The sequence below is a fragment of the Uloborus diversus genome, chromosome 10, assembly GCF_026930045.1.
Source record: "Uloborus diversus isolate 005 chromosome 10, Udiv.v.3.1, whole genome shotgun sequence".
Classification (NCBI taxonomy): Eukaryota; Metazoa; Arthropoda; class Arachnida; order Araneae; family Uloboridae; genus Uloborus; species Uloborus diversus.
In genome coordinates this window covers 134,767,354-134,792,247 of record NC_072740.1, presented here as the reverse complement: position 1 = coordinate 134,792,247, position 24,894 = coordinate 134,767,354, and the positions used below count along the sequence as shown (strand labels likewise).

Genomic DNA, 24,894 nt, shown 5'->3' with positions numbered 1-24,894 from the left:
TTGCAAAGTGGGATTTGGAAAGATATTGTGAGAATTGCACCATCCTCTATTGTAAAATGGACCCTGCATGAAAAGCCCCTTTTGTACAAGAGTATGAATATTGCTCATTTCCATTCGTAAAGAGAATAAATCTCATTATCTTCCTAAAGCATTTCTAAAAATTTCTGCAAAATGCTCTAAACCTTTTTCTGAAAGTGAAAACAGGCCCACTGTTTGTCAAGACATGTCAGGCAGAGCTTCCACATGAAGCATCTTGGACTGAGCAAGAACTACAAACCAAAAATGTAAAACATTTTCAACATCTTAGCAGGTATTGTGCTAACCTTTTTTTTTCATTGAGAAATTTAAACAGATTCCTTTAGTTTAGCAAAGCCCTTCAACATTTTTCTTGCCAGATTGTAGATAATGTATTTGGAGGCATTTTTTCCTTTAAGGCTATCATTTTCCTTAACAGGAGGATTTTTTCATTGAACTCAAGGTGATAAAAATACTGATTTCAGAGTTAACAAACTACATGTGCATTTTTTTTCTGTATGTGTGTGTAGAGTGTTTTTCATTATTTGTGAAACTACCTAATTTTGTTTGTGTTATAATATCTCATCATTTGTGTAGTTGTTAATGCTACATTAAGTGTTATCTTAATATAGAGTTCACGGCTGCATGTGAGTCCAACAGAGTTATTTTTACATTACAATCCCATTCCTGATAGAGATGATGATCTTGTGGACATGCAGGAAGGGGCTGTTTGTATTTTATCTCATTTGGATCAGTACTGCTCTACATATTCCCCCCTTCAAGAATATGGGGTAAGAATTATTATTATTATTTTTTTTTTGTAATTACTAAATTGATAGAATAATATTTAAATTATGTAAAAGTAGCAAAAGTTGAGATTTTTGCATTGATTTCAAAGCATTTTTTCTTTTCTTTTCTTTTTTTTTTGAGAGGTGAATAGTATTTGATGAGAGGTTTGGAAAAAATAGTTCATTACAAACTGACATTTGCCTTTTTAAAGTTTGATTGATAATTTTTAGTCCCTTTCATTGTTGCTTAACACCTCCAACAAATCATATTAAAGTAAATTGAAATATCTACATTTCTTCGACTTTCAGACTACCATTTTGACAAAAAAAAAAAAAAAAAAAACAAACCTCCATCTTATTGACAGTGTTAAGAGAAGAAGCCTTTGCAAGGTCAGAACACGTATTGTGATCATTCTGGAAAGACACATATCACTTCTCCAGCAGTTAATTTATTAGTTAAACCAAGCAAATATATGGAAATTGAATAATAACTTGGAAGGGGGACTTTCTATAGTAACACAATGCTTCCTTAAAACTTATGTCTAGTGTTATACTTTAGTCATTCCAAGTGATATCGTTTCCAAAAGCTTTTAAATGATTTGTTGGACAGAAATGAATGTGACATATTCTGGAGTGACAAAAATCCGGTAGACAACAATAGAAGTTTCATTGAAAGTGGTATTTCCAGTAAGAGTAATTTCTGATCAATTTTAGTGTAATTTTCTAATAGTACAGTCAACTTCCGCTACAACACGATCCAACTTACGCAAAATGGCTATAACACGAATTTTTCATGATTAATGAATTTTAGAGCTAACGCGAATTTTTCGCCCTCAACATGAATTTTTTAGAAGGAAGTATCAGCTTCGTTATTGGCTACTAAATGTTGATTTCGTGAATGTTATTACGTATCTTTGAGCATCACTGACAGCCAAAGTTCCCACGCCTAACTAGTCTAGTGCATCAAATATCCATAATGGCACCTTAGTGTCACCTTCATCTAAAGTTTGAAAATGTGAAGAAAAAGAAAGTTTCTGATAAAAATTTTTTAAAAAGGCTAAGATTCTCACTTGAACAATTACAATACGTCGAAGGTACCACGACAATAAGTATGAGTGAATCTTCCATATGTACAATTAAAAGCCAAAACAAAAAGATGTCCGTAAAAGTTTAGAACTTAGTTTAAATATTGAAGCTTGTAGAGCAGTCTAGCAAAGTAAAAATTATGAAAATGGAAGCTACGTGTGCTCTTGCACTGTGGATTAAAAAAAAGCTCAGGTAGAAGAGATGTAGCCACAAATTGTAACGTTTTAAATAAAAGGTGAAGCGTATTTAAAAATGTATTTGATAAGAATAACGATCTGATCTTGGAGCATAAATCATCACTAGTATCCTCATTTTTTAACTCGTAAATATTGCTACTGTATCTACCCTACAGTACTATTTTGTGAATCATTTTAATTTTACTGCATGCAGTGCGTACCGTGTTGTTTTATTTTATATCTTTTATTCCCATTGGGCATTCATTTTGTGCATTTTGAGTATTTCATGTCGAATAACAGTTTTTTTATTTTTTAAATACAGTAAAAGTTTAGTTCTTTATGGAAGAAACTGTAATGGTTAAGGAATGCTTTAGAGCAGTTTGAGGGGTGTTATAAGTGCCTAAAAGTATTTGGTATGCTTAAAAAAATTTGTATGCATATATTTTTCCACAACTGGAAATTTCAACTTACGCGAGGAGTCTTAAAACGCATCCCTTGCGTAAGTCGGGACTCAACTGTACTTTATTTTTTCTAAGGTTTTCACAATAAAATGAAATTTTCAGCGAATAGCAAAAATTCTCCTAATTTCTTTTTAAAAATTAACAATAGTGTTTTTCTGCATATAATCCTTGGATTATCTGTTAAAAAAGTCAAATTAATGAGGTGCTCATTATACACTGCCACGGATTATCTGTGCTTTTTTTCCCTTAACACCAACATGGGCAGATACAGGCTATCATTTTAGGGGGGGGGGGTCATTCTGAAGGATGCCCCTCCCCTCACAAACGAACTTGTAGTTTTGGGCACGAAAAATTTCTGAAACTGCTTAGGTGTCAATAAAAAGCACCAAATCGGCCAGGAATAAGACATAAGCGTTACAAATTAATTTCCCAAGCAATGAAAAGATGTTGTATTTCAAATATTTACTTTCAAAAATATTTAATGAATTGAAAGACTACTGAAATCGTTTACATTTTATTCATAAAGTGTTTGAATACAATGTGGACGAATAATATTGTTGACGATTTAGGGGGGGGGGAGGGGGACCTGCGGATTATATGCCATCACGGATAATATGCAGTAAAATACAGTATGCAATGCTTCCCTAAAACTTATATCTAGTTTTATACTTTAGTCATTCCAAGTGATATGGTTTCAAAAAGCTTTTAATTGATTTGAATTTACAACTCTTTGAACAGAAATGAAGGTGAAAAATCCTAGAGTGACAAAAATTCATTAGCCAACGATACAAGTTCCATTGAAAGTGATATTTTCAGTGGGAAAATTTTCTGATAAATTTTAGTGTAATTTTCTAATAGTAGGGGAATGTGAGGTAAAGGAAAATAGTTAAGATAACTTACTATTTTCAAAAGGAACAAATTGGAAATTCATTCTGGAAATTATGGTTTCATAAAGAAAGAACAATATATTTTGTAATAAAACTTGTATTGAAAATTACTTTTTATTTCTGGCAGAAAATTTGTACCTTCAAAAAAAAAAAAAAAAGGATGGAAAGTTTTCACTTTTTTTCATGGGGCAAAGTGAAAAATAAAATATTTTTCTAGTAAAACATTTTCTATTCAATTGTTAACGTAATTTTTGATCAGATAAGTGAGTAAATAAAAGTATGAATGAATAAATGAAAAGGAAATAAAACAATAAATGAATAAATAAATAAGTCAATATATGAGAAAAATGAATGAATAAAATACTTAATGAATAACAATTTAAATGAATTATTAAATGATGGATTGTGAATGAAATAACTAACAAATGAATACTTAAGTTATTTGCGAAAGATTTGAATAAGCAAATGTGAAATGAACTATTTCACTTTGCCTAATCCACTTGATTAATGGTACAAAACACTTAAACTAGAGATATACTTACTATTAAATAAAGAAATACTTCATCGAATATTAATAGATCTCAATTAATATTTCAACTGTTAATTACAAGAACTTTATCATTTAATAATAACAAAAATAATTTTTGACTTACAACAAAGTTTCCCAAAATATAAGTATTAATTTGATTCAACGTGAGAATACAAAATTGATTGTATTATCACATTATTTGATTTTCATAGGTAATTTTCCGTGGGTGAAATAGATTACATGTGTTACTACATAGTTCATACCTGCCAACTATATTGGTTTTTCCGGGAGATTCCTAGATTTTAATCATTTCTCTTGATTGTATATATGATATAAGGAGCATTTGGTTGTACTAAGAAGGATTATAAGAAACCTGTATTCTTCCCTAAATAGCAATGAAAAATCTCTTGTAATAGTATACTAGATTTTTCCCCAGTAGATGTTGGCAGGTATGTAGTTAAAATATTAGGTAGGTGGCGGTAAAAGCAGAGTAAATAATGCTCCTAATCTTTTTTTTTTTTAAATTATCAATAACATAGTTTCTTAAACTTTGCATGCCTTGCATCTAACTGGCTAGTTACAATTTGTATTGTATGGTTTTATGTGCAAAATATATTTCCTGTATTATTGGTTGCTAATTATGTGTCTTGAAAATTATCTTTAAACTAAAAAAAAAAAGAAAGAAAAAGAAAAGCAACCCTGTTTCTCCTACCAGGAAAGTTAACTCTTGAATAAAGTAAAAAACTTAGTGTAACATTTCTTGGTATGTTGGTCCTTGAAAATGTTTAATAGTGTGCTTGTTAAAAAAATAAATAAATAAAAGAACTAAAGAAGAACTACAATAAAACTTTTTTTGAAACATATATATGAGAAATTGTTGAAATATTTTAATTTATTCAATATTTTTTTACCACACATGCTTTGTAGATGTATAATTTTACTGTTTTTGTAGGAAGGTTCTCAAATGCATGATGTTTATTGCCTTGGGGCTTTTAGATGGACTCCAAAAGAGGAAGCTTCTGTCTTAACTAAAAGTGAAACACTTTCAGAATTAACAGTTTCTCAAGTACAAAGCAGTTTTGATCCTATTTTTTTTCTCAATAAATATGGGAAGTTGTACTCTGTTACGTATCGATCTCGTGCACCAGTAAGACTTTTTTTTTATTTGTTTTGTTGTTTTTATGGTTATCCAAAAATATGAAAATGTTGTTTTTGTATTTTAATTATTTGCTTCAATGGCTCAGATAGTTTGAATAACTTGTTAATAATTACTGCATCAAATTACATAAGATTTTTTTTTGTGAAACTGAATTTGAATGTAATATAATTTGGTAAACAGTAGAATTTCAAAAGTTAGTACTTTTATTGAGTCAAAATGTTTGATAAGACACAAGTGATGGTTTGTTCCTGCCTAAGTGAATAGAGAATGCATATTATTTAGTTTTGGTAAGCTGAATTTTGTTGAGTTCGAGTATTCAAGAAGTCATGACTCAACCATGAACAAAAAACGTTCCTTGCTAAATCTATAAGTTGAAAAAAATTTCCTTTTTCTCAATTACATAAAAATATTCTTTAACCAGGGTTCGTAGGCTCCTTCAAAACTCCTCCAATACTCCTTCATTTAGGAAATTTTTCGAAGGGCCCTTCAAACTCCTTCATTTTGGTTTAAACTCCTTCAAAACTCCTTCTTTCTTAGTTCAAGACTCTTCCTTTATGACAGTAGCTTGAAATACTTCAATTGACAACTTAACTTTGTCGCAAAAGCGAAAAAGGCGATTTTAATGTAGTAATTTCGTTTTTTCCATAATGTCCATTATTTTTTCCATAAAGATGTGATTTACAAATTGATCATAGAAGTTATAAAATTAGAAGGTTAAAATATTATTATTAGATGACTAAGACATTTCATAAATGAAGTATACCATGCTTAAATGCTGTTTGGCTATTTTTTTCAAGTTTTCTGATTATTGCTTTTCCCTCCACCCCCACTCTCAGCTGCAAAAGTCAGTTTGTCTAATTATTATTAAAATATTTAAAAATACATAAGCAGATGTACTATAGTAAGTGATTGTGTTAAAAAAACAATTTTTTATCAAGTCACAGTTATGATATTGTAAAATGAGTCATCCACAAGTGATGTCATGCCTTGAGGGGAGACGGGTTTGTGAAAATGGTGACAAGGAGAAGAGAGAGGGTGACGAAAAGAAACATCACGCAGTTATTATAACAATATGCTTTTAAATGGCATGTGACAAGAGGAGGAGTAAGATAAAGTGTTACACTTTGTGACAAAGAGGAAGGGGGTCAAACATGTTGAAAAAAAAGTGCAACATCATTTAAGGACAGCCCATTAGTACTCTTTCAAAATCTCATTTTACTCCTTCTAAACTCCTCCAAAACTCCTTCATTTTGTTTCTGAAACTGAGTACGAACCCTGTTAACTCTATCCAGCTTTTTCTCTGAAACTTTTCCCCCCTTTCACAAGTTTGCAATGTTGGGAAGAGACAGTTGATAGTATATGGTATTAGGGTCATTTTCCCTAAACTGCAATTTAGACAGGGCAAAGAATGGCTTTCACTTTGACAGGGGAATGACGTTTAGAGAGAATAATGTATTTTACTGATGGTATTATAATTTCTGTGTCAAAAGGAAACACATTTGTTTTGAAATTTAAATATATCCAATGTGGTGGTGTGCAAAAAGTAGTTATTGTGGTCATTTGTTTCCCTTGCATGTGGCAAGGGAATGACAAAAATTAAAAATAAGTTATAGATTGTCATAACTGTAAACAACAAAAATCAATATCACTTAAATAAGATCGAAAAACGATCATGGAGTGATTATTAAAAAATTAAATTAATTATCAGAGACAGGATAATGACAGTCATTAAAAATACTTACCAAGATTTAACTTGAAGTTACCTAATTATACTTGACTCCATGCATTTTTGCAAAAAGAACCAATTAAGATTATTTCTGTAATGAGGCCAGAATTCAGGGACTAAAGTATGTGTTAATGCAACTATTACCAGATGTAAGAAAAATCCATTCTCTCTTTGACAGGGGAATGACAAAAAATCCAAGGACATTTTTGGCTATTTTTTCCAAATGGTGCAAAGCTTAAAAAGTCTTTATTTTTCTATTTTACAACATTGCATAACAGCTGTTAATAAGTTAAACAACAGATTCTTTACAAATATGCATGGCTTCTTGAATCTTTAGAGCTAATTTTGCTTTAAGGTGGAGGTAGGGACACACAGGGGAATTACATTTATCGTGTAAAAAAGTTATTTAAATGTATAATAATAATAGAAAGTTTGGTTTTAGTTTATTTTACAATATAAAACATGTTGTTAAAGCATTCTAGCAACAGTTTTTTTTTCTATACAAGTTAATTGTTATTTTTGGAGCAAGGACAAGTATTTTCCAGTTTAGAGAAAATGACTCATTTCCCCTTACTGTGATATGAACCAGAAAAGATGCAGATTTCAGTGCAGCACTTGCTTCTCCAAAGGACTTTTTCTTGGGAATGAACAGGAAGCAATTACCACACACACATTTTTAGACACAAAACAAAACCTAAAATCATATTAAGCTCAAATAATTTGATTTAACTTATTTAAAAATGCACATGAAATCTTGTTAACAGTGAATTATACTTATTTTATTTAGTTCTGGTATTTTATCTTCGGGGATGTAGCCTCTCTTTCCTTTTGAAGGAAATGTAATATCTTGTCTTCCAAGCTGCTGGTCTTTTCCAAAAGAGGGTTTCACTTTGTTGTTACAGAAAGCAAGTGTGTTCAGGGTATTTCAATTGATTGATTCCTGAACATTGAGGGAGGGCATAGAAAGAGGTTAAGATGTTGAATGTAGAACTAAAAATTAAAAGCAGATTTTTTGAAAAAAAAAAAGAAAGAAAATGAAGAAAACAATCATACCTTTGAGCACAAATTTCATGGATATCATATTAGTTGATGACAAAGTTTTTTTTTTTTTTTTTGGTTTGTGTTTTCATAGAAATTTATTTTAACATCCCTGATTCTCACTTTGATGCATTAAAAGTCAAAGGGATATTTATTTCAATAACTTGATGCTGAGAAGTAATGTATTTTTACAGAATTCTTTAAAGAATGAGGACACATTTTTGACCTGTATAAACTGTACAAGTATATAAATATGTGTACCTACTTCCACACAAAAAATTTTAATGCATGTGTAACCTCTTTTGTAGTTATTTTACTAATTCTTTTGCTAATGATATAAAGTTAATAAATATAGGTAGTAACATTTTAGTTTTATTTTCTGGTTCTGTGTTTGTTTTTTATTTTTAATAAGCTAAAATTTTGATAAGTCAAATTTCCCCTCTTTCCTTGCAGCTTTCACTTATAAAAGTTTCACTATTTAGAAATGAGTTTATTTTTTCAATTACTTAGTCAATTAATTTTATTATATAATGCCCATAAAGCTTTGTATCATTAAATAGAGTGTGCCATTGTTAAAAATATAAATTTTCCCTCATTCAATTACTTGTTTATAAACGTTCATAGCTTCAGCTAATGAAAAGTTCGTTCAACGGTTACGATCAATTCGAAATTGCTCCCCAGGTCACATGGTATCGTTGCCGTATAAGGATAATAGAGTTGCACTCTCTCCATCTATTACTTCTCAATGGGCCCATCATATTCTGTTTTATTTCTCTAATAAATATTACAGTGTGGCACTTACACCCATGTGGCGCATACTACCGACACATGGTACTGTATTTTTATTGTTAAATAACTCTTCAGCTAGTTGCTTTAAATTTGAAAAATATTTATCCTTGTTTTTTGATTTGTTTTATAATTTAGGTTCCTACATTTATCAATGAGTTTGCTGGCATAAAAGTTGTTCAGGTAGCTTCTATTGTTTTTGGAAGACACTATTTTGTATTAACGCATGATGGAGAAGTTTATTCTTGGGGATGTGGAGATAGAGGTAGACTTGGTCATGGAGATGAAAAGTAAGTGACCAGTAATCATACCATTCTTTTAAATTTCAATGAAAAGATGTAAGAAATGAAGCAGATAATTTTTTCTTAAGCAATTATACTTACATGTAGTACCCATCTTCACATGCAAATTAGATTTTCTAATTTTTGTTCAAAAATGTTATATCTACAATGTGGTAGGAGTATGTCCTAATGATGGTTATGCTCAGATATAAGTGGCTGGTCATGAGCGGGAGTGTAATCTCATGGCACAGTGACCATAATGAGACTTTTATGTGACTTTCGTGTGCTGGTCACAAATCCTCAATCCTCTTTGCAAACTCACCAAGAAGTGAATATACTAAACATGTATGAGACATTACTAAGCTTTAGAGAAAATTAGTAGCTTTAGTAAATATAAAAGAGTCAAACACGTGCAAAATAGCATTGCAAATCAACTTGATGCAAAGAAAAAATGAAATGTATGAGTGTAAAGCTGGCAAAAGTTATAAAAATTATCAGTACTCAAGTACTGTAAACAACCAAGAAAAAAATTGTCATTTTAACTTTGAAGTTTCTTTTTCAATTTTTTTGTTAAAGTGAATATTAAAATGTCTATCATGAAAATAAAAATTCAATGTTTTATTTGATATGTCTCTTTAATTTTATGTAAATTTAATCTAGAGAGCATGTGGCTAGTCATATTTTTGTTCTGCTTAACTAATGCATTTTTCCTGTTAATGAGCAGTTTTTTTTAAATTTAAATATAAATATTCAGTTAAAATACTCTTGTTTCAGTTTGAATGAGTTCTTTACTTCCCCTTGTTTATATTTATTTTTCAGTGATGAAACTATTGTGATATTAATGTTCTTATACTAATATCAGTGTTTGCTCAGTGTTTGTAATGATGCCCACAATTGAGTGTCAACCCCGGTGGAGAAAATTGTCTTTAAAATACAATTTTTGATTAGTAAGGTTCAACTTATTTTGCATGTTTTAATGGCAATATGGTTGTCTTGCAAACTACTTTAAGAGTTGTACCATTTATCATATAGAACATGCTCTATATAGAGCTGTATTAAATGTCGTGGTAGTCAAAGCCCTAGAGTAGGTTCTTAGTTTTGGGTTTATTTGATTTTTGAACATATGTTTACAGCTTCAGTAAGTCAAAATGCGGTAACAATATATAATTTTCTTGGAGAATTGTAGAATCAGTATAATTAAAAACAAACTCTAGTGCAGAAATCAACTGTTAAGTAAAAGCAATGTGCTAAATGGGCAGTTAAACTTTTTGCATAAAAGAAAATAATTGTTTGTTTCAATGCATTTGAACCCACTTCATCAGTGCTAGATTCAAACAACAGAAAAACTGAAGATGCGGTATACAACGCCTCAAAATAATTTTTTTTCTTTCATGAAAAAATCATATTTATGCATTATTTGCATAAGTTTAGACTTATCTGCAATCAAAATAATCCGCTATGAGATTACTGTTTTTTTCTGTAGGAAAAATCCATTTATATAGCTACAAGAAGTGATTTTACTACCACATATGGAACTGTACTGTTTTGTGGGGGGGGGGGGGGGAAACAATCATTCTCCAGTATATTAAATAATGCATTCAAGCATTAAATACATGCTAATTTTGTAACCATGGTCAAATTTTCTAGATTAATGTATCTTTGTCATAGAATATACTTTTAATTGCTGAATGTTTCTCTTTTTTTATTTCACTGTAGGACAATTGCTCTTCCTACAAAGATACAAGACCTTACTGGCATTTTTGTAAGACGCGTTATTTGTGGTTGTGCTTATGGTGGTGCAATTACATCTTCAGGGGATTTATATACATGGGGAGCTGGAGGAAGATACATCTTAGGCCATGGTAAATAAGCTATGTTCTTATTAGTTGCAATTTTTGTAAATTTGAAAATCTATTTCAAATTTTGTTCAATTTAATTATTATTATTATTATTATATATATATATATATATTTCAAATTTACTCTAATGCGTAAAGAGATTTATTTGTTCAAATGTTGCAATGTCAATTCTTGCTTTCCTAATCAGTTATTAAAGTACTTGATGTAGGAACTCTATTTTTCTTTAATCATATGATTTCAATTTATACACTGTTTAAGAAAGTAATGTGTTAATTATAAATTTTAGGCAAAAATCATTACTCTTTAAGAAACGTTGTCAAATTTCCGTTATATGTGCACTATACTTTTCACTCAAACAAACTTCAATTCTGCATTCCTTTTTGTTTTGTTTGATTTTTGTATTCCATATACTACCCAATGAAACAATACAATTTTGATTATTATCACATTTATACATCCTTATTTCTTTGTGTTACTCAAATTTTCATTACTTTGAACATATATTTGTGATTTCTTTTGCTCAAAAATATAAATTTCATATTTTTTGTTATATTGCACATCATGCTTCAATGTCATCTTACAGATTAAAATTGACTGCAAAGAATGTTTAAATTGTCGGAATGTAAAATGCCAGTTCAAGTGATCTCTGTTGAAAACTACACAAGCAGAGAAAGGCTAGAAAGATAACTGCATTCTATAGTTTCCATTATGTTTATTTGCTTTGTTTATTATTTATTGGTAATTGCAACAGCTTTTAGTTTTTACATTTTATTAAAAAGTGAAATTGAAAGGAAAAAAATATGGATATTAGAAATAGTGTCAAATTTTACATTTCACAGTAAGTGAAACTTTTCATACTTTCCCATATATTATTGAAATTGATAAGTTTAATAGATGATCATTTTTCTGCGGTGTGTATAGTTTTTATTAAATATGGTGTTTTACAACTAGTAAAATTTCTTGAATCATTAAGCCTATCAGAATGAGATAATATTTAAGGAAGGGTTCAAAACTTAACAGCAAAGATGAAAATAAAATTTCAGAAATGGTGAAAAATAAATTGACACATTTTGAGGGCATTTTATCTGTTTATTATTTAAAAATTTTGATTTATCAATATTTTTAATAATTTATTTTGTAGTTTTTTCTTCTCCAAGTCCATGCAGTACTAAGATTAGCATTTAAGTTCTTTGTTTTAATACTTTTTTAAAAGTGTTAAAGTACAAAATCATATATGAGCTGTTCAGACCTCATTGTGGCAAGTCCAGAGGGAAAAAAAATAAGGAAATTACTATTTTTTATTGCATGAACTTTAATATTTTAGCATACTGATTTGAGCGGAGAAAAGTATGAGAACTAAATTAAATTTAAGAAACTTTATTCAATTCTATTGATATTTACAAAATTCAAAAAAAATATCAAATGTTATGCTTAATTATATCAATTTTTAAGACTTGTTTGTACATTTTTTGTACATCCAACTGTTTTTTATGACTAAAAAAGCATGTTAACTTGAAGATACAAGTAAATACCAATGCGCTACAAGCACAAAAATTCAAACACCTATGTTAAGAATGTATGAAATTTTCAAAACATTGCAGATGTGCTTTGTGGTTACAAGGAACCTTTTATTCAATGCAATGGGATGAGCTTATGGAGGAAAAGACATCCAACAATAACTGGCTGTCTTTTCATGAAAATCTTTTTATAAGTTGATTTCTTTGCTTTAAAAAATGTTTTTTTTTTCTTTTTTTAACCTCAAAACACCTCTGCAATGTTTTACTCATTTTGTGCTTTTTAAAACAATTTTTATATTTTTTCTTTGTTATAGTTATTCTACTTATTATACAGTTGACTCTCTCTTTAACGACTTTCGAGCGGCCACAAAAAATCATCCTTAAATAGAATGCTTGTAAAACTACAGTGGAGCATCCGGGACCATGAAAAGCCGTCTTTAAATAGAAATTCGTTAAATAGAGCATCGTTAAACAGAGAGAGCCAACTGTAATTATTATACTGTTATAATTGATTTACTTTGTTATGAACTTTGAAATCCATTTGAAAGTCAATTTCTTATTTTTTTAAAAATGAAGTCCATTTTCTTGTTATTCAAGTGAAGGGTTAAGGGTTAAAGGGTATATAACTTCAAAAGATGTGTATGCAATTTTTTTGGCATGTTTTTCCGCCATGTACACTAGGGTATCCCAAGATTTCAAAGGTGAAAATTGTTTAGTCCCGTCCTCCCATTTAGTTCCAATTCATTAGAAAAACAATGGGATGAAATTGTGTAACATTTTAGAAAGATTTAGAGGTTCCTCAAAGTGTGTGAAGTTTGCATCATTGCTGAATATAAATGTATTGACAAAGGACCAAACTAATGACAAAAGTGTTTGCTATTTCCATTAACAGAAATTAATTACATTATAAAATTGCTATTTTAGTACACTGTTTAAACACTAACCATGAACTATATACTGTAAATGTACAAATGTTTTTTATAAGATGTTGCAGTTTATGTTACTCTACAGGAGTTAGGCTTAGTTCACAAAGTGTTGTGCTTTGACCTAATGAGCATAATTACTGGCAGAAGCAATAGCACCTGTATTGCTACATGAAAAAACTGAAAAAATCATTTCTGGAATGTCAACACCACATTATGGAATTGATTATTAGTGCTGTTTTTAATAAATGCATAGGAATCTCTTCTGCACCATATGTTCTTCTCTTTAATAGCTTTCAGGTGTACTGAGAGTTTATTGTTAAGAATGATGCATTACAAGACTCAATTATAATTAAAATGGCTGATGTAAAGGAAGATAGAATAAAATTTGCTTTATTAGTATTGTTATCAAGAATTTCTTGTACTGATTTGTCAAATCTTGGTATCTCGAACCTCCTTATCTTGAAACCCTTGATGTCTCGAAAAAAAAAAAATCCCCAGCATTTTCTATAAAACTCCTATGTATTTCCCGTAGTTATCTCGAAATTCACTTTTCGAAACCCTTGATATTTCGAAATTTTTGCACAAAAGCAAGTTTCAATTGTCGTTTTTCTTTGGCAACTTTTGTAGTGAAACCAGTTCCATGGACAATTGCTTAACATTTTTCATCCCTTTTCTTGGAAATTTTGTAAATTGAGGATTGGGGCAAGATAATAGGGGAGTGTTGGTGTGAGAGAGGTGCTGTGTTTCCCCCACAGTTTAGAATCTTTGTGCATTTGTTATTCACTTTTAGGAAAGGGGGTCGATTTTTCCTCCCTCTGTTTTCAAGCGAAAACGGAAAATGCTTTCCTCATTTTCATTATTTTGCTTTTTTAACTCGTACAAAATAGCTGCTGAGAACTTTTTGAATGTGGGGTTACAGGTTTAAGATAAAATTAGAATTTTTAAGTTTTTATGTGAAAAAAACCAAGTTGAAATTGTTGTTCATTTTAAAATCTCATTCTGTGCATTTTCAACAATTATAAAATTTCAAATCTAGTAAAATATTGGAGATTACTTTATTGATCGTAGTTCAAAGTGGTCCCATAGACATATATAAATGCATGTAGAGTACGTGTGTGCAATTATGAGAGTTACTAGTGTAATTATTTTAAAACCTTGATAACTCAAAAACCTCGATGTCTCGAATTTTCCCCCCATCCTGAGAGATTTGAGATATCGAGGTTGTACAGTATTTCTGCATAAAACACTCCTTCTTGTGGAACCAGGTTTATTGTACCTGGAGCTGTGCACCATACTCAATGGATGTTAAAAATCTTGTACTGTTCTTAAAATATAGATGTTTAACCACTAGTTCACCATCACTTCAGTAAAAGAAGTTGGTTTACAAATGATATGGTACATTTGCTGTTTGTTGGTGTTTAAGAGCTTAAACAACAGTTTCTATATTTCAAAATGTACCATGTAATGATTTTAATTTAATGAAATATTGATTTCAATGTAAAAAACATTGATGAAGAAGTAAGAAAAATTGCGTAGCTCTTTTTAACAATCAATCAATAAAAGACAATTGGCAAAAGCTGTGAAAGAAGTTATTCAAAAAAATAATACAGCTACCCTGAGATTATGCACAAAAATGTAATAAAATTGGAAGACTTCCTAGCTACGTAATCAGCTTCATTATTTAAAGAATGAGTTTACCCAATAGGTTTTATCATACAGGAGCTGTAAGCTTCAGGGGGATTATCACTAAGCACTAAAAATTATTGAAGGAATTCCAGTTGTTAATAATGTTACTGAAAAGGATTAATGAGAAAATGACACACATTGAAGATCAACCGCAATTCTTGTTGCAGGTTGTCAAAAAACTTTGCCTGGCTTATACTGACAGATTGGAAGAATGATAGCAAAAGCAGAGCCTTAGCTGTTTAAATATCATTGTTGCATTATGATTTTCAACTTCCAAAATGCTATATATTTCATTGAAATAACATTGTGCTATTATCCTTGCCTGAGTTTTGTTTCCTTTTGTACTTACTCCATAGAATAAAAAAATACAGAACTTTGAGGATGTTGAGCTACCTCTAAAAGTTAAAATTATGAGTTAAAGCTTCAAAATAAAAAAAATTATTTTTTACATATATAGAACCAAATAGGACCAGTAAAAATCAAAAAATGTTTTAAAAAGGGCCTTTTTTGGACCACCCTATTGTACACATTATAATGATTTGAAACGAAACCATCAAAGGTACTGTTTTTTTGTTGCTAAAGTCTATATAGTAAACTCTCATTTTTCCGTGGCTGTACACTCTTCCAAAAAAAAAAAAAAAAACAATGGCATTGATAGGCTGAATGTGGATAAATGTGGCATTTTTAGTTCACTGGGGCAAAATCTATTTTAGACATTTTATTTTTTCCTTCCCTCCTTCCTTCCAATGACAAAAAACCTTCCAAAGTCATCAAAACCTGACTAATTGAAACCTGAGTTTTACATCTACACTACTTACTGCTTTATATCTACCCTAATTTCTGGTTTTTAGGTTTACACTACTTGCTGTTTAAAATCTACAATACTTACTGATATTTAGATCTACACTACGTACTGATATTTAGATCTATACTACCTACTGATATTTAGGTCTATACTACCTACTGATATTTAGAACTGCTCCTTTCGCACGTAAATAAGTGACTGAACATACCTCCTTTGAAATACCTTCATCTGTTTCAGTAAATCGGTGTGCAAGATTTGCTCACATATGCATTTAATCAGTTTGCAATAATAAGATATCCTTTTTTAGTTTCTACAAACATTTAAATAAACACTGTTATCATTTTAGCTATAGTTTACCGAATATTATTGATTTTTTAAAGCTGTTTCAGACACTAATATAATTTTTCCACCTATTTTGTGTATTATCCGCAGATTCACTTATCCGTGGTTAATGTGCCCCCCCCCCATTCCCTGGATAATGTGGAGTTTACTGTTATTGACTTTCTGGAGAGCTTTTTATGCTAATTATCTTTTTAAGATGTTTCTGTGTTACAATTGATGAGTATATATTAATATTACTAAATATAAGTTGATTTTGGCAGGCCATGAAGAAATGTGTCTTCGACCAACATTGGTATCTGCTCTCAAAGATTCAAACATTGTTGACATGGCTTTTGGAAGATCCAGTCAATCATTAGCTGTGAATGATTTAGGTAAGTTAGTTAAAAGTAATAGTGTGTATAAAAGGTAAAAAGTTTGAATTCTTCAACTGTTTAATTTCAACTAAACATTTTTACTACTTCTGTGCATTGTACACAGGCTGTATATTTTGGTCCTAATAACTAATGAGCTTAATAGCCACAAATTTACAAATAAATTTCCATGTTATTCAGATAGAATAACAAAAATGTAACTTTTTTGTTGCTCATTAATACAATTGAGAATTCTTTATAGGAATGTTTTGTTAGGAAGAAAAAAAGCAGGGGTGGGGGGAAATTTTAACCAATTTGAATGCAGTCCTATAATTTTTTTTTTAAATATTTCCATTTCATAAATCAGCTTCCATCTATATATCTGTACAACAGTTTTTTTATGCATGACATTACTTAACAGGAAAATGTTCAATTACATTTTCTCCTTTAGGCAGTTAATACAGAAATTAATCAGAACTAATTCTGTTATTTTTTTGTCTATTGTATATTTTTATACATTTTTTATTTATGATACTGTTTGTGGGATACTTTGCAATATTTTTCGAAATTGAGACAAAAAAACGCAAAAAATAACATCCTTTGATTGTGCCCCTCTCTCTAGCCTTTAATTGATGGATGCCAAAAACTAATCTGGGATCCATAGAAAACAGTCATTTTGTCCCACACGTGACGCTCAATATATTTCACTAAATATGATACTTTAAAAATATTAATGACCAAATTTTAACTGCTTAGCAAATTACAAACTTATGTGTGATTTCTTTTGTAAGAACTGTCATCATTACCCTTTAAAATTATTACTTTTTAATGAAATATATGAACCTGTTTGTGTGGGACAAAGGGTTGACTTTTTCACAGAAGGGTCCCATCTGCACCAATTTCTCTTAGGGTTCAGGATCGTGTACCATCCTTTCATCACTTAGATTATTTTTTTTGTGTTTGTACCCAGTGAGGTTATGAAGAAAGCACATTTCACTGACACATTTCCTCAAAAGTTGTTCAAATGCTTTAAAATATGATATTTTAAAGCATTTGATTCAAATACTTCAACTATTTTTAGATTATCTGAAAATAGTTCTAAATTCAAAGTTTTATTAATTCAATAGTCTTTTACATTCTCAAGACATAAAAAAATGACAAAATAACAATGCTGAGAACTTATTAGTCATTCCCTTGAGAATCAAATGCAAAACAAAAAAACATAGATCCAACACAAACCAAAATCAACAAAACATAGACCAGAAACTGCCTATATATTTTATATTTACAAATACTTAGAGTAAAATGTAAACACCGGCACATTACTCTTCCATTTACTATCGTTCATCTATTTGTAACTTCCTCTTTTGATGATGACCTTAAATGCGCAGAAAATTAGAAAATTTGTGTGTCCTGATTGTATTTGTTAACAGGGGGAGGTATACTCCACCATAGCTTCTTGCTTAATTGTTACTAGCAATCAAGTATCAAACAATAAGACTTTCCTGCTTAATTCGAAAACTGCAATCATGGCTCATCCATTCTTGAATTTTGTACAAAGTTTGAGTTTTTTTTAACTGGTAAGTATGGCACACGTCCTTTCTTACTTTTTTACCCAATTTAATGAGTGGACTTATTTCTGAAATGATTGGCTGGTACCACATTTGCTCAGTCAGACTGTATTTACTTTACATTTTACTTGAAATTTTTTTTTTATTGAGCATGTTTTTGGGATTTTACATAAGCTGCTTACTGAAAAAAGAACCTCTCAATCCTCACATCTGGTTAAATAATCAACAGACGAGTATCACGCTTTTTCAAAATATTACTCTTTATATGATCATGCAAGCTTGCATTTATGTCAACAAGCCGCTGCATTTCTGTTAACAAAAGAACATTATCAATTTTCCAATGCCCCTCTTTCTTTTTTTCTTTATTTTTTGGGAAATGTATCCCGCACCCCCCCTCCCAACCTGCAAACCCCAGAACAATGCCAATGTTTGTACCAACTATGTGTGGGCCCAGATTCAGTTTGAATTAGATGTACATCCTTTGTATTGAACTGAATTTCAGGAGATGCTTAAATCCCTAGAACCTTTTCTGGTTACGACCGTGGTTACTAGAAAATTGGTCAAAGCATTTCTGCAACCGGATTTTAAAAGTTCAATTGTCTCAAAAGAAATAGAGTGTAGCAGAAGATGAATGGATATCTTAACCCTTAACATTTCATAGATATCTTGTTTCTTTCTTTCAAAATACTTTTACCTGATGCTATGTTTTACTTATAGGCTCGATAGATGAACCTTTTCTCTATTTCATATCTATAGATGTAACTTCATTGCAATTATGAACAACTGCTGACAATTCTTTGCTTCTTGGTTTTTCATATTGTACAACCTTTCTCTCTTCTTTTCATTTTCCTTGTCAAACTCCAGGAAAATTTATTGATTTCTTGAACTATCTTGACTTCTCTTTCTTTTGGGGTTATTTTATAATCAAGAAAGTTATTAATCTTGCATTTTTTCTTTTTGTTTCACATCTGTTTCTAGTAAAAATTAGGGTTTATTTAACACAGAATTAGTTTTGCTTAGACAAGCTTTTTCAAAGCTAAGATATGAGTTTTAATTTTCAATCATTTCATGGGAATAAGTTCTATTCTTCACGGTAGCTCAGAAACTATAAAAAATTTACTTTTATATTATAGAAGTAAAGAAATACTTTTGCAGAGATTAAATGAATGTGATGAATTATTTCAGAAACGAAAGTTTTACTTGTATCATATTTTCAAGTACTCATTTTTATTTAATTAAAATGTAAAGTTGATATTTGTTAATGCTGGTGCAGAAGTGAATATTTGGTGTTTTAATTTAATTTTTCTCATTTAGGTGTTGTCTTTGCATGGGGTGATGAAGATGACAGTAAAAATGTAAGAAATGTTCCAGATGAAAAAAAGACTCCAAAAGTGTTGGATAAACTTCTTGGAATATTCATCATTAAAGTTTATACAGGCTTTAACTTGAATGCTGCAATTTCTCAAGATGGCTCATTGTTTACATGGTAAGGTTTTGTTTGGTACTACTCTGTATTGAAAATTGAACTGCTGTTTTGAATTTGAAGCATTGTTCTCTCTCAATATTCATAATGATCCATATTCATTCATTCTCTGTTGTATTCAGTATTTGTACTGCTAAATAATTCAGGATTTTTGAACCTTTAAATGTCTGAAAGAAGTTAAATTATGGGAACAATTTCTGACAATTTCAGCTTTCATGCTTTTAGCACTTATTGCTTCCAGATTTTAGCATTCATGTTGGAATAAGCGTCTGTTTCAAATTGGAAATAAGAATTTCAAAGAACAACTGTCATTGAATTGCTCAGTATTTCAAAAGCTAGTTTTAAAGCTGCTAACTTGTTTGCAGAAAATACTGTTTTTTCAGATCTGTAACAAATAAATTTGACGGAGTACAAAATAAGAAAAAAAGCTAAGTTAATGAAGTGGAAATGTTCTCATGTTAATCTTGAGTAAAAATTCACTTCCTATATCATATGCAAGAGATAATTTAGATCTAAGCTATTTATATTATTTTAGATCTACACTACTTGAGTACGTAAACAAGTGACCAGACAAATATTGTTCGAAAAAACTACCATCCCTTCCCCTATACATTTTTAGTATAGCCTAGTGTGATCTGTTCCAGTAAATCTGTTTGCACCATTTTCTCATTTATTTGTATAATCCATTTATAATGCACTGTTTTCATTTTAGCTATAGTTTAAGTGTATGCAAGAGTTAACAATGTTTTTAAACTGATACATGCACTAGTATTGTTTTTTACCTATTTTGTGGATTATCCATGAATTAGCTGCGGCACCCTATTCTGCCAATAATCGGGAGTTGACTGTATATGCTTTATCAACCTTTGAATTTGAACTTTTAACCATGTATTGTGTTACACTAGTTTTTACTTTTTTCATATGCATCAATGAATGCAAGAGTTAAATGGTACTGTTAATATTATTTGATTTTTTTACTCAGTAAATTTTCTGTATTATTTTTGGGTCATTCCATACGAAATGAGCAAAATTTGCAAAAATGTGGTGGCCGCATGGTAACAGATTTTTATGAAATTTTGTATACAGGTTCCTTTTAAGCCTGTATAAAAACATCTAAAATAATTTTGCTTAAAATTTTTTATTTGAATTGTTACATGCGATTGAAAATTGGTCAAACTGAACAGCATTCTCATAAATGCTAAATGTTGCATTTTTGAAGGCTTGTATCTTATTAACTATTTAATGAAAATATAAAAGTTATATATTGTTGCAATCTATGGAGTAGGGTAATTAATCTGATGTCACACACAGTAAAATTTTCAAAGTTATTATAGTTAACTTTTAACCAAGTTTCAAAAACTGAAAATATTTCAATTTTCTGATAAGTAAACATTTTTTTAAAAATCTCAATCTTTAAGGAATGCATTAGCTTTGATGAAATTAATACCCAATAATGTGCTAAGTATCATAAAAGAAATACCTTACTTTTGAAGTTGTATTTAACTCCTTTGTCTTCAAAATCAGTTTTAAACTTAGCGACATTTTGTAAAATGATGATTTTCCCCTTCGCATAGATACATAAATTCAAATGAGGGAAAATTCAGAAAACATTAAAATTTTACAAGAATATAGAGCTGTGTTTCTACTATTTACTTAAAGAAACTCGAAATTGGTTTTTGATTTCTAAATGTAGAATAAAATTCAGAAAAATAGCATTTTCTTTGTGTTTTATTGGTCAATCCATACAGGTTCGACGGATGAGTGCGCTCGTCCATTTTAAATTTTTTTGAAATTCATATCCCTAAAAGCTGGATATGAAAGATGTTTAAAACCACTTTTATTTTTTTTCTCAGCTGGACCTTTGATTTTTTAGAGGTCATCAAAAGTGATTTTCGTAGTCAAAAATGGGACTTTTAGATCTTTGCATTTTGGCCAAAATCTATTTGAATTACATTTATGACAGTCAATTTAACGCTTTGATGTTAAAGTGCATAAATTGATAGTCTTACATGCTGAGTTACGTAGCTGTAAGTTAATAATTAAAATAACCGCAACAGGTTAAAGTTCAGGGTCGAATGTAAAAATTTTACTCATTTCAAAGGGAGATAAATCACGTAGGGGACGGAAACACAAAATGAAATTCTTCAAAAACTAATAGCTGGAACCATGCTAAAAAGAATATGTAACTGTTGCTGTGTGTTTGTGCACCCTTTATAGATTACAACTCCTCAAAAATCGGAAAAATGACATTTTTAGACCCCTGTAAACCAAAAGGGGATGGAATTAAAAATAAAATTTCTTGGCCAATTGAATATTCTATTCAAGTACTATACATGTTATACATATTGTTTTTTGTATTTGGTTTGTAAAAAAGATACAGGTCTTTAAAATTGAGCAATTTTGCTAGTCAATTCACACACTAAAACAGAAATAAAAAGTGTGAAAACTTCATTGCATCTTCTTAAATTACGTATATTGTTCCCTATATAATACATTATACTGAAAAAACATATTGTAATTTTCAAAATAATTATTTTAATTTTATAACTTAGAAATATTTGGACATGAATGAGTAGTTTATACTGTATGGAACCTGTATGGATTGACCCTTATGTGAAATTACGAGAATTCAAAAACTAGATAAACGACTCGATGCAAAAGCAAGCATATCTAACATTTTTTTCGATTTTTAAAAAATGTACATTTTATCAAGTACTTCATAAACATACTTTTGAGAAAATGAAACATGAAAGAAATGGTTAGTTTTGCTAAACTTACAATAAAAAGAACTAACTAATGAAATTTTGCCTTAGTTCACTCTAGTAACAAAAATATGCTGATTCTAATGATTAAAATTTAGTAGCATCTAAAAGACACTTCAATATGTTATGTAAAAAAACTTGAGTAAATTTAGAGCATTCCCTCATCTTCAAAAAAACATCTGAAATAGAGGAAAAAATGAAATTTTCGATTTTTTACACTACGATTTCGTCATTAAGAAATTCATAAACAATTACTAAATTAGAGCAGATAGTTAGTTATAGATAGTTTTTCAATCTGAATCATTTTTACTGTTATTTTTTCATTAAAAGAGCTAGAAGAGTGATTTGAAATCTGAAGTAAATTGGCAAATTTTCAATATTTGTTAATATCTCAGATTCAAAAAAAGAAAAAAAAATCCGAATAAATTTTACTTTGCTCTTTCCCAATAGAGATTTGTTTATAGAATGTGGAAATATTTATTTTTTAAGTGTATGTTTATAACTAATGGAGTTATTGAGTCACAAACTGGCAGCAATGAACTCTGAAAATGTAGCTTAGCGTAAGCATCAACTTCTAATTTCAACAACAAAGCAACAAACAGGATTTAAACTTCTATACTTTGCATTCCCTCAGAGATATGCATGGTTTACCTACATAAAAATTTTCATTGAAATCTGTGACATGTCAGCCACAGTTGATTTGCTCATTTCGCATGAAATGATCCTTTTATCGCTATTTGTTCTTATATTTCTTTTTTCTTTTGTGAAGGGGACGAGGTGGTCGATATTATTCAGGTCATCAAAGTGAAGAATATTTGAAGCATCCAAAACTTGTTGAAAGTTTATCTGGTTTGAAAGTAATAGATTTATCTGTTGGACTGCATCATTGTGCTGTTGTAACAGAAGAAGGTGATATATACGGTTGGGGGAAAAATGATCAAGGGGAACTTGGACCTTATTCAGGTCCAACTCCAGGTATTGTAGCATCTTTCAAAGGGAAAAAAGTTGGAGTTTCCTGTGGTCACTCAACAGTAAGTAAAGTTGATAATTTATGACTAATCAGTGGAAATATTTGTAGTTATCCTTTTTAAATTAAGAAACAAAAGAGCAAAATGGAGTGAATAATTAGATGAATAATTTAATTCGGTGTTAAAAAAATAAAATGTTAAATTTGTTATGCAGTCATTTTCCCATTGTTTGCTAGAAAAGTATCGTAGTAATTCAAAATGTTTCTAAACTCAGGTTTTGTACTTCCTTGAAAAACCTTGAAAAGTGCTTAGAAAATAAAGTTCATTTTCAACTTCATGAAAACCTTGAAAAAGTTACCTAGTGCTTGAACTCTTTCAAAAGTCATTGAATTGTACTTAAAAATTAAAAAAGCAAAAATTTTCATCAGTGCAATTTTCTGAACATGTGTTTGATATGCACCATTGTGAAAATTTGCTTCTGTGTTTCAGATTTCAATCCTTTTGCATCTTATAAATCTTTTGATGTTTTTTACAATCGGAAGTTATTTTGACCTATGTTTCTTAGAGTAGTTCTTTTTGTTTAATTTCAATAATTAGCAAAGGAATTAATTATTTTGGAAACCATGACAAAATTTAACTTAGTTGGATTTCAATTGATTCTCGTTTTGGAATGTCTATCTTTTTGAGGGTTACAAATATTTAAATATTTTGGCTATTTGGATGTTATTTTCACATATGCTACCTTAGATTAGCATATTTTATGTTTAATCTTAGTAAAAATTAAATAAGTTTATTGTATGGAAAACATGCCACCGTTGAACTTGGTTTTGTGAAAATTTGCTTCCCCTTGTTTGATATTTCAATTCTTTTGCATCTTTTAAATATTTTTATATTTTTGGCAGTTAGAAATTATTTTGATGCACCCTACTTCAGAATAGTTTGTTTTATTTTATGTTTTAATCACTGAAAAAATTTATTACTTTTGTTTTGTTTAATTACAGACTTATTTAATTTTGCAATTTTGATTTTAATTATTGTTAGCTGATTTTCTGTTATTACAGATTTTTTGAAAAATTTGAATTTTATCAATTGAACACCTAACGTTTTATATTAAAGTTTGTATTTTAAATACAATTTTGAATTATATAATTTTATAAAGTTGACGATATAAGTGCATACTTTTCTTTATGTCTGCTAAAGTAACATCATTATTCTATATTTTGCTATAGCTTTGTTAAATTTAAATGCATTGTAAAACTTGACTGTGTTATTAATCTTATTTTAACCTTGTTAGACAGTTATATGGGTCAGCTCAGAGCCAGCAAATATTCCATATCAAGTCCCATACATTATAGATGTTTGCCCTACTACATTTTGTCTTTTGGATGAGCTATTGAAAATTATATTTGATGGTCCTGATGGTAGTTTAATCTTAAGTTTTACTTCTGAAAAAGAGTGCATTGCAGTTGCTTGCTTAAATTTGCTCAGATTACAAGTAAGTATTATCACAAAAATAGCTATATATATTGAATTAGAGAGATATATGTCATCATTTTTTATTAAAATATGTTCAAATGTAAACGAATTTCATGAAGTATTCAGTTTGTCCCAATAATGGTTTGGCACACTGAAACCTATCCCACAAAACTATGATATTTAAAATCAGTTTTGAAAGATAGATGCATCATATATC

The 24,894-nt window shown here is 29.7% G+C and overlaps 1 protein-coding gene across 1 annotated transcript in view; it reads left to right on the top strand.

Annotated features, from left to right (window-relative positions):
• The window catches only part of LOC129231190 (E3 ubiquitin-protein ligase HERC2-like), a 323,605-nt gene that overhangs the window by 7,321 nt on the left and 291,390 nt on the right, over nt 1–24,894 (top strand). Inside the window, exons 4-10 of the mRNA XM_054865437.1 lie at nt 648–806; nt 8,790–8,941; nt 10,649–10,794; nt 16,328–16,438; nt 19,303–19,474; nt 23,003–23,264; nt 24,496–24,696. Coding sequence (XP_054721412.1) covers nt 648–806; nt 8,790–8,941; nt 10,649–10,794; nt 16,328–16,438; nt 19,303–19,474; nt 23,003–23,264; nt 24,496–24,696 — 1,203 coding nt within the window. The remainder of the gene's footprint in view (nt 1–647; nt 807–8,789; nt 8,942–10,648; nt 10,795–16,327; nt 16,439–19,302; nt 19,475–23,002; nt 23,265–24,495; nt 24,697–24,894) is intronic.